Source organism: Monodon monoceros, unplaced genomic scaffold (assembly GCF_005190385.1).
Source record: "Monodon monoceros isolate NGI ecotype Baffin Bay Population unplaced genomic scaffold, NGI_Narwhal_1 Super_Scaffold_16, whole genome shotgun sequence".
Lineage (NCBI taxonomy): Eukaryota > Metazoa > Chordata > Mammalia > Artiodactyla > Monodontidae > Monodon > Monodon monoceros.
The window spans coordinates 37,570,191-37,589,806 of record NW_021703772.1 but is presented as its reverse complement, the minus strand read 5'-3'; the positions used below and the strand labels follow the sequence as shown (position 1 = coordinate 37,589,806).

At 41.9% G+C, this 19,616-nt stretch overlaps 1 protein-coding gene across 2 annotated transcripts in view; it reads right to left on the bottom strand.

Annotated features, from left to right (window-relative positions):
* Nucleotides 1-19,616, bottom strand: part of RFTN2 (raftlin family member 2) — a 60,909-nt gene that overhangs the window by 24,078 nt on the left and 17,215 nt on the right. For both annotated transcript variants that reach the window (XM_029225903.1, XM_029225902.1), the window contains exons 5-8: nucleotides 17,552-17,831; nucleotides 14,420-14,623; nucleotides 5,577-5,698; nucleotides 3,914-4,017 (exon numbers count right to left, since the gene is read on the bottom strand). In XM_029225903.1, coding sequence (XP_029081736.1) covers nucleotides 3,914-4,017; nucleotides 5,577-5,698; nucleotides 14,420-14,623; nucleotides 17,552-17,831 — 710 coding nt within the window. The remainder of the gene's footprint in view (nucleotides 1-3,913; nucleotides 4,018-5,576; nucleotides 5,699-14,419; nucleotides 14,624-17,551; nucleotides 17,832-19,616) is intronic.

The window sequence follows — 19,616 nt, the reverse complement described above, 5'->3', positions numbered from 1 at the left end:
ATCAAGATAATCCAGTGAAGTTGATATTGTATCCAGATGAGGAAATTGAGACTCAAAGAGGTTCCTAAAATCGTATGGCTGGTAAATGGTGAAGGTGTAATTCAAATGAGATCTGCTTAGCTCAAAGCCTGGACCATTCTTCTGGTTTCAGAAACTAAAAACTTTCAGACAATATCCCCCACCTGGACCAAGATGAACTGCACGTAATTTTTTTTTTTTTTTTTTTTTGTGGTACGTGGGCCTCTCACTGTTGTGGCCTCTCCCGTTGCGGAGCACAGGCTCCAGAGGCGCAGGCTCAGCGGCCATGGCTCACGGGCCCAGCCGCTCTGCGGCATGTGGGATCTTCCCAGACCGGGGCACGAACCCGTGTCCCCTGCGTCGGCAGGTGGACTCTCAACCACTGCGCCACCAGGGAAGCCCACACGTAATATTTTTATTTCCATTTAAAGATGACCTGGCTCATGAAAGAATGCTGGTTGTGGTCCATGAACTCACAGAAATGATAAGCCATCTTTGAGGAAGGAATCAGTCCATCTGAAGAGTGTATTAAAGGGAAAAATAAGACAAATAAAGACGTGGAGCTGCAGCAAGGGGACAAAATGGGTGAAGAGGAAAAAGAGAAGAAAACCATGTCTCAAACCCCAAATTCCGCAGGACAGGACTATGGTGCAAAAAAGGGTTTACTAGAAGTTGCCCTCGGTGTTCCTTTTTACCTGATATCATCTGCATGAAAAAGTTGTGGTGGAAAGTATTGTGGTACCTGCCCTATAGCCCTGCATCCCTGAGGGGTCCCCTGGCAGGACTCTTGCAGTTTACCAGAAAAATGTTCCATAGTTCGCAGTATCAGGGTCAGTTCTTCTGGATGCTGGCTCTTAAGAATTCACAACCTTCTAGATTAGAGAAGAGTCTGGAAAAATATGTATCAGCCTTTTATCATTGGTTATTTTATAGTTATTATATATAGTGGTATTAAATGTTGAGAAATGTTTACTTTCCATGTTAAAAAAAAAAAAAGATGACCTGGCTGAAGGTGATTACTATCCTGTGTGTACTGGAGCAGCTAAGACCAGCATGTGACTGTCACAGGGTCAGCATATTTGGACAAGAATAAAAAGGCCTTGCCTTGTGTGGAGGCTTTGCCAGACACTGGTGGGTGGGGCTGGGTGACGAGGCTGCTAGCTGCAGGGCCTTGGAGGGTCCTGGTAGCCCCTTTGCTAATTTTTTTTTTCTTTTTGGGCTGTGCCCCGCACGGCTTTTGGGACCCTAGTTCCCTGACCAGGGATTGAACCTGGGCCACCACAGTGAAAGCGCTGAGTCCTAACCACTGGACGGCCAGGGAATTCCTGCCCCTTTGCTATTTTAATTGCACATAAGATGAGCCTTCACAAGGAGGGCCTGAAAGGTCCACTCTGCCTCCACGGTGTCTTGGTGGATACCAGGGGTACTGAAGAAGTTGGGAATGGTGGTGAGGCAGTGGTGCTGCCTCTGCTCCAAGGATAACATACAGCCACTCCTCACTCCAGTGAGCCTCCTAATCACTTGGTCCAGCCTGTGACCTTATGCAGTTTGACACGCAGGACAAGGTGGTGAAGCCAAGCATGGCTCCAGGCTCCACCACCCTTCCCCATCACAGTATACTTGAGACCTCTTCCTTCCCACCTTTGGTCTCAGTCTTGTTCTCATTCCCAAACCAAGCAGGAGATGCTCAAGGAGTGCCAGCCCATGTTCTATGGCTCAGCATCCAGCCTGTTAGTCTTGCCGTCTAATCTAGTGCCTAGTGAGTCATTCACGTCACTTTAGGAAATATTTAGACTCATGGGAACAGAAGTCCTGAGTGAATAGGAGGGAGGAATGAAAAATATATTTTTCATTGGGGAAAAAGGAACATGAAATGTTCAGAACTCAGAGCACTTTTAGGAACAGTTAACTATAATGGGCCAATGAAACCCTAAATGTACACCTAGGAGAACCACCGAAAAGAGGTGAGGAGGCCAAATACACAAGTTATTCTGAGGGAGGGTAGGGAGTGGGATAGACCAGTGGCTTGGCAGATGGAAGATGAGGGGTGGCAGCAAAGTGGGATTTCTTTCTCTCTCTCCTGCAAAGATCCTCAAATGTTGATGAGCTTCTGAAGCTTGTGAACATGGAGATTCATGGACCCTACCCTCAAAGCTTCTGACTGTCCCATTGGGATGAACCTCTGGCATGGGTGTGTTCCTAGGTACTCCAGAGCATTCATATAGCTTGGTCTGAAGACCAGATCTTGAAAATTACTGCTGTACTGTGATCTGACATGTATGTCACAGATTTTTAAAAGTTGGGTAATAATTCAGAGAGTTGTCACTCACAGTTTGAGAACAGTTACCAATAAATCTCTGAGAAGAAAAGCAGATTAATTGCTTTGCTTACTTCTAACCCCTCCTTTTAAAGCTTGAGTGTCTTTACTCTGTATCCATTCTTATCCCTCTCTCCACCTGAAGAAGGTGTGGCTTTATTATAGAGCCATGTCCATCAAATGTTTTTAAAGTCTGTGGGGAGGTAGGGTTACTGGCCAGGGGTAAAGTTGCTAAACTAAAGGGTGGATGAGACTGAGGAAAGGGGAGCTGCTTCCCTTAGCTATACGTGACAATCAGTGTTAAACCGTGGTCGACTCTGCTTAAAGGGAAGGCCCTTTATTGTCCTCTACTATACTGTCCTCTACTATACTGTCCTCTGCAGGTAGTACCAGCCAGGCAGGGCAGCCTTGGCAGTCAGTCATTTTCTGGATGTTGCAGAGGGAACGTTGCAGGGATGTTGCAGAGGGATGTTGCAGAGGGCAGAGGGAACATTTCTGAGCCCAACGCATAGCAAAGCACTTTATACAGAGGGCTTAATTGGTCTCTCTCTCTTTCCAGACAAACAGACAAAAAATAACAACTCAGTCTTTTCCTTTCTCAGGAAAAGGAGAAAAGAAAAAGCCGGTATTTGTGAAGTGTTGGCATTTTGGTTCTAATGTAGGTATTTATTTTGGTGGAAATAGCTGACAAGTCCATGCTTCAGGGGAAAGCTAACCCCCCACACTGGAGGGGAGGAATGGAAGCGGAAGCACTGACGCCCCTCCATGCCATGCTCTGGGCCTTGCTGCATCCCTAACCCCAGCTGCGTGCTGGCCTGAAGACAGTTTCACACAGGCAGGGCAGAAGAGCAGGACAAAGGGTCCTACAGAGGGGGCTGCATTTTCTGTTTGCAGATTCATATCGGCCCAATCTTCATGCTAGGGAAGAATCGGAATCTCAAGTTGGAAAAAAGAAGGTATAGTAGTACAGTCTTTGAGGGGAGAGGCAGCCTTCTGAGTGCTGGAAGCAGCACTGAGTTGGAAGTTGGTCTACCTTGCCCCTGCTCTGGCTCTGTCCTCATGAACTCATATGTCCTTGGGAAGGAGATGCAATTAATAGCTTGTACATACACAGTCAGCCCTCTGTATCTGCAGTTCAGATTCAGCCAACTGCTGATGGAAAATATTTGAGAAAACAGTTCCAGAAAGTTCCAAAAAGCAAAACTTGAATTTTCCAGCAACTATGTACATAGCATTTACATTGTGTAGGTATTACAAGTAATCTAGAGATGATTGAAAGTATACGGGAGGATGTGTGCAGGTTATATGCAAATACTATGCCACTTTATATAAGGGACTTGAGCATCCCGGATTTTGGTATCCATGGGGGTCCTGGAACAAATCCCTCATGAATACTGAGGGATGTATATAACTCGAGGGCGTTAGATTTGCTGATCTCCAAGGCACATGAAATCAGATTAGAAGTTCAGTGAAATGCTTTTTGTAGGCATTAAATGAGCATTGTTAGGTTGAATTATCTAACAGATGAACTCTATTTTACAAGGAGACGAGAGTGTGTCAGGATACTTTTGGCATTACCTGTCATGTCTCAGTATAGGTGTAGGCAACACGCTTGTCAGGAGCCATCCAAACTCAGCCAGAGTGTGCAGGAGAGGGCCATAATCCGTTTTGATTTCACAGCCCTGTGTGAATAAGCACAGAGTTCATAGTCTAATGACAAAGATAACCAGCTACACAAGTGATGACAATGAGGGTGAGAAGTGTTAGGATAAGGGGAGTTCACGCTCCATTAAGTGCAATTTCACCAGCTGCAGTCTTCCTGGGCTTCTTTTCTGCTCCCTCTGCCTTCCAACCATTCAACCAAGTTAGAAACACTGGGGATCAGAGCGGAGAGAGGTTTCCATGTGGTTCTCTAAGGTTGGGGCCTACCTTCCCTCGGTCTTGCTTGGGCATCAAACTTTAATATATGGGGGGCTCTGGGAATCTGTATTTTAAAAAGCTCCCTGGGTGATTTGGATCCAAGTAGAGTCCATACACTTTCAGAAACACTGGTGTAGGGGCTGGGAGTGAGGACAGGAATAGAGAGTGAGCATTGGGGAGTGAAAGGTGAGAGGAGCAGAGAATCTTCACTGCTTTTTACTCACTTGGAATTGATTCTTACTTGGAGCTTTATCTCTTACCCCAAATCCTTTTTTCCCCCTCAATGGGATTTCCAGTTTCTTTTTCTTTTTTTTTTTTTTAATTAATTAATTTTATTTTTGGCTCTGTTGGGTCTTCGTTGCTGCGCGCGGGCTTTCTCTGGTTGTGGTGAGCGGGGGCTACTCTTTGTTGCGGTGCGCGGTCTTCTCATTGTGGTGGCTTCTCTTGTTGCGGAGCATGGGCTCTAGGCACGCAGGCTTCGGTAATTGTGGCTTGCGGGCTCTAGAGCTCAGGCTCAGTAGTTGTGGTGCACAGGCTTAGTTGCTCCGTGGCATATGGGATCTTCCCGGACAAGGGTTTGAACCAGCATCCTCTGCATTGGCAGGCGGATTCTTAACCACTGCACCACCAGGGAACCCCGGATTTCCAATTTCTTTGAAAATGACCTATGTCTCTCTAACCTTTGCAAGGCCAGAAAGGGCAAAATTGTCCTTGAGAGAGGCTGTCAGTGAGGGCCTCGTGCACACAGCACAATATACCTGAATTCAGTCTGTACACCTCAACGGCAGTCCATTCGGTGACATCTGAATTCAGAGTGCACAACAACAGCAGCAATGTCATCTCTGATTAGGAAGGACAATGCTGTGTGTACATATTTGGCCTGGTGAGAGAAAGAACACCTTTGGATATTTTTGCCTTTGAAAGTCAATTCACATGGTTAAAAAAGTCAGTCACATTGGTTGCTTGGGTATAAAATTGACTGATTTTTTTTTTTTTTTCAGTTTCAGCTAGTTGTCATGGCATTGTGTAAAGAGAATCTCAGTGCCAGGGGAATTTGTTTAGGACTAGAATGCTAAATCTTTGGGAATCTACTGTTATTTATGTATAGATAATTATTTTGCTATCTTTTAACAAAGCTGAACATTGAGTAAAACAAACCACCTTTAAACAAATTTGAAAGTTGGTGATGCATTCTGATGAAATTCTGAACATTGAATAAAAATGTGTTTGAAGAATACTGTATGTGTTAGGCAATGAAAACCTTTAACATGTAAAACTAAATGCAATATTAAAGCCAAATTGTCAGAAAACTTCAGTTTACCTCAATAACTGTCCATTGTTCTACTACAATGGCATCATTTTCTTTCCTGCTGAATCCTGGAACTCCAGAGCCTTCTTCTTCATAGATAAAGAATCCTTCCAAAGATTTCGGCAAATGGTCCCCTGTGAGGAAAAACATACAATTAAGAGTAGTTGTAAATGCTCAGAGTCTCTTGGGATCATCTAAAACCTTAAATAACCCTTGTAGGAAGCTGAAGGAAAAACATATCACTTAATAAACACTTGTTTTAGGGGACTTCCCTGGTGGCCCAATGGCTGGGACTTCACCTTCCAATGCAGGCAGGGGGTGCGGGTTCAATCCCTGGTCCGGGAGCTGGGATCCCATATGACTTGCAGCCAAAAAACCGAACCATGAAAAAAACCAGAAGCAATATCGTAACAAATTCAATAAAGACTTTGAAAATTGTCCATATCAAAAAAAAAAAATCTTAGAAAACCCCCCACTTGTTTTAGGTGAATCTATGACATCTCCCTTGAAGGTAATTTTTTTTTCAAAGATCAAGACAGTTTGTTTTTTTAAATATTTATTTACTTATTTTATTTTTAGCTGCGTCGGGTCTTAGATGCGGGCTGTCTAGTTGTGGCCTGAGTGCTCAGTAGTTGTGGCAGGTGGGCTTAGTTGCCCCGTGGCATGTGGGATCTTAGCTCTCCGACCAGGCATCAAACCTGCGTCGCCCTGCATTGGAAGGCAGATTCTTAACCACTGGACCACCAAGGAAGTCCCTCAAAGGTCAAGATAGTTTTATACTTAACTGAATTAAAATTAAACTGTAAACATGAAGACTACAATAACAAAAACAAGATAAAATAATATCATACAGTGAGAAGCAAGTGGATTTCCTAAGCTTAAAAGGCATCTGGAAATGACCTTCACCTTGAAATCAAATTTTGGTTTCTGTTCTATATGCTGTATGTGTATTAATTATACTATTAAGAGAAACAACATCAAAAATCTTAATCCTTGGAATTACAGGTGTGATATTAAAACCAAGGTGACGTAAGATTACTTAAAAAAATATAAACACAGAACAATTCTTTGCTTCAATGATGCTTAAAAAAAAAAAAAAAAGAATGGTAACAGGAAGATCCTAAACAGAAGTCATTGTCAAAAGAATTCCTGCTGGGAAGGAAGTTTTAAGGGAGGGCCTCTCTGACATTTTTTTGAATAGCTGACAAAAACCAGCTGGCCAAAACTAAACTGATTTTATGGAAGTTCTTTTGTCTCCTATTTTGCAATAGGAGACAATTTCCCATGGTCATGTGCTGGTTAAGCATTCTGGTTTCATACAGCATAAGGTCACATCAAAGTTTCCCTTGTTGACAGTTATCTAAATAATAACCTACAAAGTTTTCAAAAGATCTATTAAGCTTAAAGATAAAAAAGACAAAAGTAATTTAAATGTAATTTTTAGTTTTCATTTTTATTAATGGGCTATAGGCTTTAAGAGAAAATCACTCATTAGTATTTTTACATCAGTTACAGTTAGGGCAGAATATCATGAAGAATTTACATTATTCAGAGCGGTCCCCAACAATCCAGTAAAGTTTAATTGACTTGTTGGAATTGTTTTTTCTAATTACAGTATATGTTCCACTTCCTTTAATGTACTTGTCTACTGTCATACCAAAGTGACCAGTGGAACTAAATCTGTTTTAGATTGTAAGTTTAGAGCATCACAAGACCATCTTTAAAATTGTATATTTGGGGCTTCATTGGTGGTGCAGTGGTTAAGAATCTGCCTGCCAGTGCAGGTTTGATCCCTGGTCCAGGAAGATCCCACATGCTGCGGAGAGCAACTTAGCCCGAGAGCCACAACTACTGAGCCTGCCTGCCACAACTACCGAAACCCGTGCACTTTAGGGTCCACGTGCCGCAACTACTGAGCCCGTGTGCTGCAACTACTGAAGCCCACAAGCCTAGAGCCCGTGCTCCGCAACAGAGAAGCCACTGCAATGAGAAGCCCACGCATCGCAAGGAAGAGTAGCCCCCACTCTTCTGCAACTAAAAGAAAGCCTGTGGGCAGCAATGATGACCCAACGTGGCCAAAAATAAATAAATAAATTTATTTAAAAAAATGTATATTTGCCTCAAGTCCTTTTTTAGAATGGGGGTATGAACTTTAAAAATAATTATATACTGTGAAAATTATGTAGTTAATTGTAATCTGCTTCTTATTCACTTTAGGAATATATAATTGGAGAACTATGGGTTTTGTGGCTTTGTGTTTTTCTTGTTCTTGGTATTGAGAGTCCCTAGTACTTCTAAACTTCTTTTGGTTTAAAAGAATAAAAGTATAGTAGACTCATACACTGCAATACTACCAAGAATAAAAAAGAAAGACTCACCGGTATGCAACAACATGGATGAATTTCAGAGATATTGTGTTGAGCAAAAGAAGTGAGATGAGAAAGAATACATACTGTATATTTCAACTTACATGAAGTTCAAAAACAGGCAAAATTAATCTATGGTGCTGGAATTCAGAATAATGCTTATCTCTGTGTGGGAGGGTATTGATTGGGAAGGGCCATGAGGAGGCCTTCTGGGATTTTGGAAATGTTCTGTATCTTTTTTTTTTTTTTCTCATTTTTTTCAGTTTTTTTGAGATATAATTGACATATAAGGAAATGTTCTTATCTTGAACATTTGTGTTCTATCCTGCGGTACACATAAGATCAATGCACATTACTACATGTATCTTATACTTCAGTTAAAAACAAAAGACCTGCCTTCTCACTTTAGAGCTCCCCAGGTTCCCTGGCTAGCTTTCTTAGGGACCATGCCAGTCCTTAGAGCCACAGAAGAATGATACTTCCACAGGAGAGAGTATTTCTCTCTTGAGAAATTCTCCCTAACAGAAGTGGCAGCTAAGGAGGGTGGCAGGCAAGGCCTCATGGGGGCTGGGGGGGGGTGACCATTTGGGTGTTTGATGTGTTAAATCTTCCAGGTATTGGGGTGAGGTGATAATTCTGAACAATTACTTAATAACTGTCCAGAACTGAGTCATCTCTTTTTTTTTTGAAGATTTATTTATTTATATTTGGCTGCGTTGGATCTCTGTTACTGCGCTGGCTTTCTCTAGTTGCGGCGAGTGGGGGCTTCTCATTGTGGTGGCTTCTCTTGTTGCGGAGAACGGGCTCTAGGCATGCGGGCTTCACTAGTTGTGGCACTTGGGCTCAGTAGTTGTGGCTCACGGGCTCTAGAGTGCAGGCTTAGTAGTTGTGGTGCACGGGCTTAGTTGCTCCGCGGCATGTGGGATCTTCTCGGACCAGGGCTCGAACCGGTGTCCCCTGCACTGGCAGGCGGATTCTTAACCACTGCGCCACCAGGGAAGTCCCGTGAGCTGAGTCATCTCTTAACATCACTTATCTCAGAGCGTCCCACCTTGTGTGCCTTGGCCCATTGGTGTACTTAGAAGGTGTACAGGTGTGCTAAGGCACAGGGCACCCCCTCCTGCCCAGAGCAGCCTTTCCCCTTATACCCATGTGCCCTGCAATTTTACCATTTGCTATGTATGCATAATATGAAAAAGTTACAAAGCATTGGTCTGACCCACTGCTTCTCAAAAAATTTTTTTTTTTTTTTGGCCAAATACCATCAATAGCAAAGGGAAGTACCCTTGTATCACTGAAGGATGGTCTCCAGGTACAGTTTGAAGTGACTTGGGGCAAAGCATAAGCTTTCTTTAAAGTCTAATGTTATATCTTAAAAACCCATGCAAATTTTGCGTTCTATTCAAATATGTTCATATGACGTGAAAAAGCAATATTTTCTCTTCTGCTTTCTCCTACCCCCAATCTTAAAGGAATATTGACACTCTAGGAAGAGGTTTATCCTGTGAAGTTGTGTACTCCCTGGCACATAGCTGCATATCCCTAGGGTACTTTGACCCTGGTTTGCAAAGCACAAGTTTAAAGAATTTCCAGGGAATGGTTTACTTGTCTGGAAATGTGATCTTACACATTCATTTCAGCTAGATGTGACATTGACATTTCTGTAAATGTGAGGAAATGTAACATCCCATTTTAGTATTTGGGGCCAAGTGTCATTTTTGGCATTAAACTGCCCAGAGGGTGGGCCTGGGACCACGTCTGAGAAGTGGAGGGCAGGCACATATGGGAACTCTCATTCTGTATCTCTTTTATGAGCATTCTGTCTCCAGAATGCATCTCAGCCTGTTTACTGCTGCCCATCCACCATCATCTCTCTGGATCACTGCAACAGCCTCTTAGCAGCCTCCCCACTTCCATGCTTGCCCTCCATGATCCGTTTCCAAAAGTGAGGCCAAGTAAGTTATTTTTTAAATGTAGGTCAGGTCATAACTCCCTCCTTAAATCTTCAACAAATGACTTGGAATAAAAATCCTGACAGTATGGCAAGTTGGTTAAGAGCACACACTCCACCTACCTCCTACCCCTTCTAGCTGCTTGAACATGAGCCCATTATTTAAAATCTCTGTGCCTCAGTTTCTTCATCTGTAGAAGGGGAACAATCATACCTACCCCATAGGGTTGCTGTGGGGATTAAATGAGTGAATAACTGTGAAGTGCTTAGAACAATGCTGGCATAGAGTAAGTACAAATATGTGTTAGTGCCTGTTGCATCATTTATATTGTTAAGATCTAGGTGGCGTGGTTACTGCTCACCTCTCCTACTTTCTCGGGAGCCACTCTCTCTTGTACACCCTGCACCAGCGACACAGACCCTTTCCCAGTTCCTCTCTCGCATCCTAGGTTTTTGTACATTTGGGGGCGTTTCCTCTGGTTCCTGAACACCAGCCCTCTCCAGGCTTCCAGTCTCAGTGTGATTGTTACCCTGTCAGAAGGGACCTCGTGACCACCCATCTAAGCTGGTTCTTCCCAGTTACTCTCATTACAATATCCTGCTGGGTAACATCACACACTATTCTCAATTTTGAAATTAGGTATATATGTTTTGATGCCCATTACAGCCTGATGCCATGTGACTTTTTTTTTTTTTGGCCTCGCCCTGCGCTGCCTGCAGGATCTTAGTTCCCCAACCAGGGACCAAACCCATACTCTCTGCAGAGGAAGCGTGGAGTCTTAACCACTGGGCTGCCAGGGAAGTCCCGTGGCTAGCTTTTTGAGAGGAGGGAAGATGTCCATTTTGCTCATCAGTGTAAACCCCTCATGCCTGGCCTAGGACCTGGCATATACATATATGTGAAATGAACACATACATGTTCCAGTTCTAACTGCTCATTCTGATACATCTCCCCTGCCAACTCCACACAAGCATTTTTATAGGAGTGAAGAGATTGAAATGAATATCAATTGAAGTCTGAAAAGAATTCACAAAAAATGAAAATGTAGCCTTCAGATGTGGGTATACTAAAGGTGGGAAGAGGCTGTGCTCTGAGGGTGATGGGGGCATTGGTAGGCCACTGAAGTGTGAGAACCTCAAGTGTTGTGTGTGTATGTGTGTGTGTGTGTTTTGTATCACCTGGCAAAGTTGCTTATCTCATCCCTGTCAGCTGCCCCCCTGGATCTCTATATGTTCTGGTAGAATAAAGTGTTTTGTCTCTGTTGGCTCAATTGGGTAAGCCTCTTGTAGCCTCCCTTGGGTTCATTTGGAGCTTTTTGTAAGTGTGCAGAGAATTCAGCTGCAGACCAGTTTGATGAAGGCTGGGCAGTGCTGGAGAAGGTCAGGAACAGGAGGCCACTGCAGTGAGAACCCTCAGGCCATATGAACAGCAAAAGGGTCCCTGGGTGCCTCTGCCTATGGGACTTTTCAAAGCAGAAAAGGCTTTGAAAGTGGGTGGGAAAGGGCACTGAAGAGGAATTTCACAAACCTTACAACTTTTCCGCCATGACTTTCCTGAAGGAGAAAACTTTTAAAAGTTTTTTTCCCCCTCTGTCTCCAGAGAATTTTATAAAGTGAGATTTATAGAATGAGATTTGTGGAGTAATATATTTAAATTTCTGAGCAACGTTTGGTTTTTTACTTCTATTCCTCATGGTGGGCTGACTTCTGACAATATTTTGGAAGAGGATGGAAGCAAGACAAAACAAAATATGCATTGTCCCCTATGTGCTTTAGATGTCAGGCATCAGATATCCCAGAACAAAGTGACCAATTCAGCCCTGCTTCCTCTGACTTGCTTCTCACAGTGACACAGGCATTGGTCACAATTTCCCCTCCACAGCTTCCCTGTATAATCCCAGGAAAGTCCCCAGTGACACACCCAATTGCCAGACCTTACAGACCGTGGCTCGTGGCTTGTTAGGGCTTGGCAAGGCCTGCAAAACGTCTAATGAGACATTCCAGAGCTGCTGAGAGGGAAAGACTTTCCCCCGGGCTCTCTAAATAGCTTCTGAGGCTTTAAGAACAAAAGGCCTACAGAGCCTCTGGCTGGCAACTGCTGTGGCTAATTTTATTTTCATCATCAGGCAAGGCCCAAGGCAGGGATGCCTGAAAGACACTGTGAAAGGAGGATTTTTTTGTCTTTCCTTCAGCAGTTAGTCACAATCCAAAATTTGGAATGGATGTTTTTTTTTCTGCCGTGCCTTGAAGCTTGTGAGATCCTAATTCCCTTACCAGGGATTGAACCTGGGCCCACGGCAGTGAAAGTGCGGAGTCTTAAGCACTGGACCGCCAGGAAATCACCACCCCTCTCTCTTTGTTTTTTGTTTTTTTTTTTCTCTCTTTGTTTTGAACGGCTCTAACTTAGTCTATTTGGAGTGAAGAGAAAGAGATGGGGCGGGAGGGAATATATGAAGCATAAACTGACCTTCAAAGAGATGATTCATACTAAAAGTACTGTAGGAACTTCCCTGGTGGCTCAGTGGTTAAGAATCCGCCTGCCAATACAGGGGACACAGGTTCGAACCCTGGTCTGGGAAGATCCCACATGCCTTGGAGCAACTAAGCCCATGTGCCACAACTACTGAGCCCGCGTGCTGCAGCTACTGAAGCCCGTGCGCCTAGAGCCCGTGCTCCACAACAAGAGAAGCCGCTGCAATAAGAAGTCTGAGCACTGCAACAAAGAGTAGCCCCCGCTCTCTGCAACTAGAGAAAGCCTGCATGCAGCAACGAAGACCCAACATAGCCAAAAATAAATAAATTAATTAAAAAAAAATGGAAAACCTGCTGAAAAAAAAAAAAAAAGTACTGTAAGTGCATCTAGCAAGTGGCAGGAGAAAAGATCAACCCCAGAAAATGAACTCTGACAGTGGGCAAGGCACGTGGGAGTTACTTTGTATGTACTATATCTTATTAAATTCTCACAACAGTTAGTAGGAGTGTTTTTATCCCCCTTTTAGGAAACTGAGACTCAGTGAGCTCAACTAACTTCCCCAGGTCACACAGCTCTAAGTAGAGGACACAGGATTTAAACCCTGGTCTGTCTGATGCTGAAGTCCATGCGCTTCATATCAGGTCCGGCTATTTCCATAAAAGATAAACTTGGAAGAAGTTTCCAGTAACCAAAAATACTAATAAATATTTACTGAGCACTTGCTAAGTGCCAAGCACTATGCAAGGTGATGTTTTTTGGGGTGCTCCATGGGGTGCTCCAATGAGCTAGATCCTTACTCTTGGTTGCTACTTAAAGGGACCTATTGGAACATGACTCGATAATTTTAAATAATCATCCAAAGTCTTTAGTTGTATTAGTTAAGGTATCACTAGGCTGATTTAATAATAATAGGGTTTATTGAGATCTCATTTTATTTTCTTTTTCATTCCTTCCTCTAACCTCGAGTCATGGTCCCTAACTATCCTGATTTTCATAACCTCCATCCTTCCTAATGTATTTTTCCAGTCTCCTTACTGTCTTTGTTCTTTTTTTTTTTTAGCACTAATCTCTTTTATTTTTTAAAAATAAATTTATTTATTTATTTATTTTTGGCTGCGTTGGGTCTTCCTTGCTGTGCGCAGGCTTTCTCTAGTTGCGGAGAGCAGGGGCTATTCTTCATTGAGGTGTGCAGGCTTCTCATTGCGGTGGCTTCTCTTGTTGCGGAGCACAGGCTCTAGGTACGTGGGCTTCAGTAGTTGTGGCATGCAGGCTCAGTAGTTGTGGCACACAGGCTTAGTTGCTCTGTGGCTTGTGGGATCTTCCCGGACCAGGGCTCGAACCTGTGTCCCCTGCATTGGCAGGTGGATTCTTAACCACTGCGCCACCAGGGAAGTCCCAGCACTAATCTCTTTTAAAAAACACTTTCTTTAGAAATAATTTTTGGAAAGATTTGTTTGTTTTTATGATAGACGTGAATGATTACATATCCCATTGTAACTAAAAGAAGAAGGTTAGATAAAGATGAAAGATAAGGGGAAGGCATAAATAAATATAGATCAATATAATTTTCTGAACCGAAGTTTATTTTTCTCTACGAATTTTAGAAGAAGTCAGGTTTAGACTGGAGGACATGGTAGGTAGTCTCCAAAATTGGGCTAGTGTAATAAATTTGGATAGTAATTGTCAAATGCCATCATAAACCTCCGGATTGGGCTGCTGTAGTACATATTATTTGGAAAATCCTACTAATTAATCACACAGTGGTTTGTCCATTTCTGATAGTCACAACCCAACAGCAAATATCACATTATAATAGTACCACATAGGATGGTTAAGCTTCTAAATTAAAGCTACAGAGTTGTGTAATAATTAGAATCTATTTTCTTAGGAATAATATCTGTCCTTTTAACTTGCTGTATAAGAAATAAATAAGTAAATAAAATAAAATTCAAAAAAATAATATCTGTCCTTTTAGCCATTGAACTTGAGAGGCAAAAACATTTCCACCAACTCTGACACAAGGTCAAATTCTTTAGATATCAACATATCATAATATAAAACTTACCTTTAGATGTTTCCCAGCATACAAAAGAATCGATTAAAGACAAGCCTTGTTTATAATAAAATGTAGTTAACTCCAGCCAATCGGCATCAAGTGTACTAACGACAGAGCCTTTTCTTGTTACTTTCATTGACAAGATGCCTTCCTGATAGGTCCAGCAGGTTGATTCATCCTCAAAATCATTGAAGACTGTATACAACTTGTTATCTGAGGATAGGTGTTCAGAAGGAAGAAAAAAGGGGAAAACTATAATTTTATTGAAAAGATTCCTAAAATAGTTTTTTTTTTTTTTTTTTTTTTGCGGTACGCGGGCCTCTCACTGTTGTGGCCTCTCCTGTTGCGGAGCACAGGCTCCAGATGTGCAGGCCCAGTGGCCATGGCTCACGGGCCCAGCCGCTCTGCGGCATGTGGGATCTTCCCGGACTGGGACACGAACCCGTGTCCCCTGCATCGGCAGGCAGACTCTCAACCGCTGTGCCACCAGGGAAGCCCTAAAATTTTTTTTTTTTAAATTAATCATGAGCTATTTCAAGCACACAAACAAGCATACAGAATAATAAAATTAGCCACCATTCAGCTTTATCAAATGTTAACATTGGGCCAGGTTTGCTTCAGATTTTTTTCAAGGAAATGAGAAATGGATGTACTTGAGGCTCAAGATGTATCTCCCCTAATCCTATTCTCCAGAAATAGCTACTGTAATGAATTTTGTGTTTATTATTCTCATGCAAGTTCTTTTATTTTTTTAATACACATTTCTTTACACATAAATGATGTTTTGCAGTTTAAAAACAATGTTTTTCAGTTTAAAAAGTTTTTAAAAAATGGTATTATATTAAAAAAATGGTATTATACTGTATGTATCAATCTATAAGTTGATTTTCTTGTTCAACATTATGCTTTTGAAGTGTAATTAATACATATAGATCTTATTCATTTAGTTTAACTGCTATATAGCATTCCAGTTTACTTTTCTCCTGTTGATGGAAATATACATTATTTCTGAATTTTTGTTATTACAAACATTATTCATTCCTTGGACACATATGTGAGAGTGACTCTAGAATGCATACTTAGACATGGAACTGCTGGATCATATACTTTACAAGTTAGCAAATTCTTAACTTGGGGGTCTATGGACCCACATTTATGGTTGTGTTTTAGGAAGTCTAACACCACTTGTGTCACAGAGTATTAGGGGTATGTGTGTTATGTGTGTTTTTCTGGGTGAGTCTCCATGGATTTCACCAGACTCTCCAAGAGGTCTTTTGTTGGTCTCCCCCCAGCCCCCATCGCTATCGCTCTCACTCCTATCCCCCAGCACCAAAAGTTAAGAACCAACCACTGCCATAGAAAAGTTATCAAAAAATATAGGGTTTAAAAATAAATAGAAAGCAGAATCTAAAGACTGATAATTAAATTAAGTAGCATACTGGATTTGAAACTTAAAAAACTTGGAACAGACACCTGATCTAATCAAAGTTAGGATGGGAACCAGCAGGACTTTATAGGTAGCTGTGGGTGGAATATAGTGGGTAGCTCTCTGGCCACAACTCCAACAACTCTTACATTCCTAAATTTACATTCCTAAATTTTGCACTCTGCAGGAAAATCAGGGTGGTTGTTAGCTAGGGAACTGGTAGAAAAATGGGAGGGTGTTGGTGGTGGTGAGGCGGTGAGATGATGAGTTGGGAAATGCTCTGGGTCCTTTCTTTTTTTTTTTTTGCGGTCCGCGGGCCTCTCACTGCTGTGGCCTCTCCCGTTGCGGAGCACAGGCTCCGGACGCGCAGGCTCAGCGCCCCCTGCATCGGCAGGCGGACTCCCAACCACTGCGCCACCAGGGAAGCCCTGGGTCCTTTCTTAAGGAGGCTGTGTTGACCGTGCTCCAGTGGGTCTCTGCCATGCACGAATATTGAGCAATCTCACCACAACCCAGAAAGCCGATGCCACCAGTGTGTGTGGCCTTAGCACCAACACTGATCAAAGGATCAGTTAATAGCAGCTAACTTAATAGTCTATTCTGTGCCAGGCACTGGGCTAAGCACTTTGTAGACATCTCATGTCTACTCACAACAACACCCTTTCTATTAAAGACACTGAGGCAGTCTGGCTGCAGACTCTTAACTCTAAGGTGTACATAATCTTTGATTTTCTTTATTAGTGCTTTTTAAAGCGTGCCCGTAAATGTATCAGAAAACTTAGAACAGTCCGAAATACATTAAAAAATACTCTCAACTTCTTGGAAGACTTGCTAGCTGCAAAGAAGAATAAAACTATTGTTTAAAGTTATTTAAGAATGCAGGCACGGGCTTCCCTGGTGGCACATTGGTTAAGAATCTACCTGTCAATATGGGGGACGTGGGGTTCGAGCCCTGGTCCGGGAGGATCCCATGTGCCGCAGAGCAACTAGGCCCGTGAGCCACAACTACTGAGCCTGTGCTCTAGAGCCCACAAGCCACAACTACTGAAGCCTGCATGGCTAGAGCCCGTGCTCTGCAACGGGAGAAGCCACTGCAATGAGAGGCCCGCGCGCCGCAGCGAGTGGCCCCTTCTCGCCGCAATTGGAGAAGGCTCCCGTGCAGCAACAAAGACCCAGTGCAGCCAAAAATAAATTTAAAAAAAAGAAGAAGAATGCAGGCACTATTGTTATATTAGTTGTTTCATCATGATGTGCATTTTAATATTCTAACTGGTGATCAAATAAAGCCAATTAACTTCAAAGGTGAAAAGTACCCATGAAATGGGAAAGGCCAGAACTAAAATTCTCACACACTGTTTATAGGGAGAAACATAAATCAGAACAGCTTTCTTTACAGAATCACTTTTTTGGTATACATGCACAGCCTCCATTTTACAGAGGAGTTGGTGTATGACTAAATGGGAACCAATTTTCAACACAAAGTTTCATTATGTGGATGGTGTTGTATGACCATGCTAGGGATAACTGTTCGGAAAACTGCCCTACCATATTCCAGGTGCAATAATTTAAAAAAATCAAGACAAGTTTATACTAGTTTTTTCATCTTTATAATCATTAGAGATTTAATTTGCCTCATATTTGTTAAAAAACCCTTAAAAACATATTTTTGCTAAATTTAAATTAATATTTCTATTTCTACTCATCTTGTCTGTTACCTTCTCCCTTTCTTGATTTAGAGAAACTGGGGCTGCAATCTCGTTCCATTTGACACTGTCCACTTTCATGATGTAGTTCTTCCTCAATTCCACTTTCAGATGATTGCCCACTTAATGTTCCTTCATTCCAAATTTTACAGTTTTCCTCTGAACTGTGTCTCACATGTAGTGCTGATTCTGTATCTCCATCATGGTTGGTTCCATTGCAGAATTTAAGTGGTGGACAGTGCTGTGATATGAATCCAACAAATTTCATTCCTCTTTTAGCACCTCCATTAATCTGAAGTTTAAAAAGACATGGTAGAACAAAATGTAAACTTCATTTGCATTGATTGCTTTATCAATTAACCTTCAGGCTTATTAAGGAAATCCATTAGAAAAGGAGTAAATGGACCAGTAAAGACCCATTCATAAGCAAATTAATGACCTCTAATATAGCAAGAATCCTAAGACCCTGTCACACTATGTTGGTGGTTTCTTCAAACAGAACTGATACATTTTAGAAACTGTGAAAACAAGAATTATATTTTCGGGACTTCTCTGGTGGTCCAGTAGTGAAGACTCTGCACTCTCAATGCAGGTTTGATCCCTGGTTGGGGAACTAAGATCCCACATACTGCAGCTAAGCCCGCGCGTGCCGCAACTAGAGAAGCCTGCGCTGCAATGAAGAGCCCGCGTGCCGCAACCAAGATCCAGCACAGCCAAAATAAATAAATAAAAGAACAAACAAATAAGTAAATTAATTAATTAATTTTAAAATTATATTTTCTCCAAGAGGTTACTATTTGGGAAGAACTGATAATTCCATAGCATGATTTTTGCAGCCCTGTTAACAATGGTTTCTCTAGTTGAAGCAAAATTCAAAACTATCCCAAGAAATCCTCAAAAATAACATTACTGACTGCTTCCTATTCCCCAGGGAGGGGGGCAGAGTTCTTGAGGCGCTAGGCTACTGTGTTCCCTCTTTGCCTGGCAAAGAAATAAGGCCACTCTTTCTCCTCCATTTAAAAAAAAAACAAAAAACAAAAACATCTTAATAATAAAGAAGAGCCATTAATTTAAAAGCAGAAAACATACAGCCTTGTTTTCTTGTGTGTAAAGAAAACTGTTAAAAGACTAATTCTTGAAAAATGCATACATATAATGCATAAGCCCAATTCATACTACCACTCTTAAGAAGTTTCTGATTTGCTTATATCTTGGTACTATTATCTCCTTTCTGGGCCAAATACACATGATTAGATTCAGTTCTATCAGTTAAAGAATAGGGTTCGGAAGCACATGAAATAATGCCAGTGAAATAATTTGAGACCCTAAGAGTGATTATTTTCATGCTCAACACTTTTCTCTTTCTCTGCTTTTGCATCATTTCTTTGTTCTTTTTGTGTCCACGTCTTTCTCCTGTGTTAAGCTGACCATTCTTTTGAGGGCAGGCACTATCTTACTCACTTTTGTGTTGCAATGTTTTGTACCTACAGGTGCTCTATAAGTACTCGTTAAATAAGTTAAAATGAAGAAATAGCAACATCTTTTATACGGCCACTGTTTTAAACATTTTAAATGTTTTAAATTCACCTGGGAGGCGAAGAAAGAGTTATGATAGAGGTTGCAAGTGCAAACGTCTATAGTCAGAAATAAAATGGAATGAAAAAGGCCAGGAAGAAGCAGGGTGAAACCAGACAGCAATGGAGGCTGCTGTAACTTAGCTGAGACGGACAGAGGGTGTGGGTGTATGGAGCTTGGACAAACACTGCTGGCACAATATCATTTACTCCTATAAATTAACACATTAAGACTGTGACACTGCAAGAAGCCTTAAAAATAACCGTAAATTGTCCTTTATTTCAGGTTTCCCAGGAGAGGAGAAGGAGGTGGTGAGGAGGAAGGTAAAAACCGGTAAATTTAATGTCAGTGCTTTCTCTAGGTCTTATTTGTTGATTTGGGGGGAAAATTGCAGAAGACTTTCTCTATTACTAAAAAGTTTTATCTGGAAAAGCTGATATGATACAGAGTATTACTGTCTTTTCCGTTTTTTAAGTTGCAAGATTGATGTTTTTCATGTGAT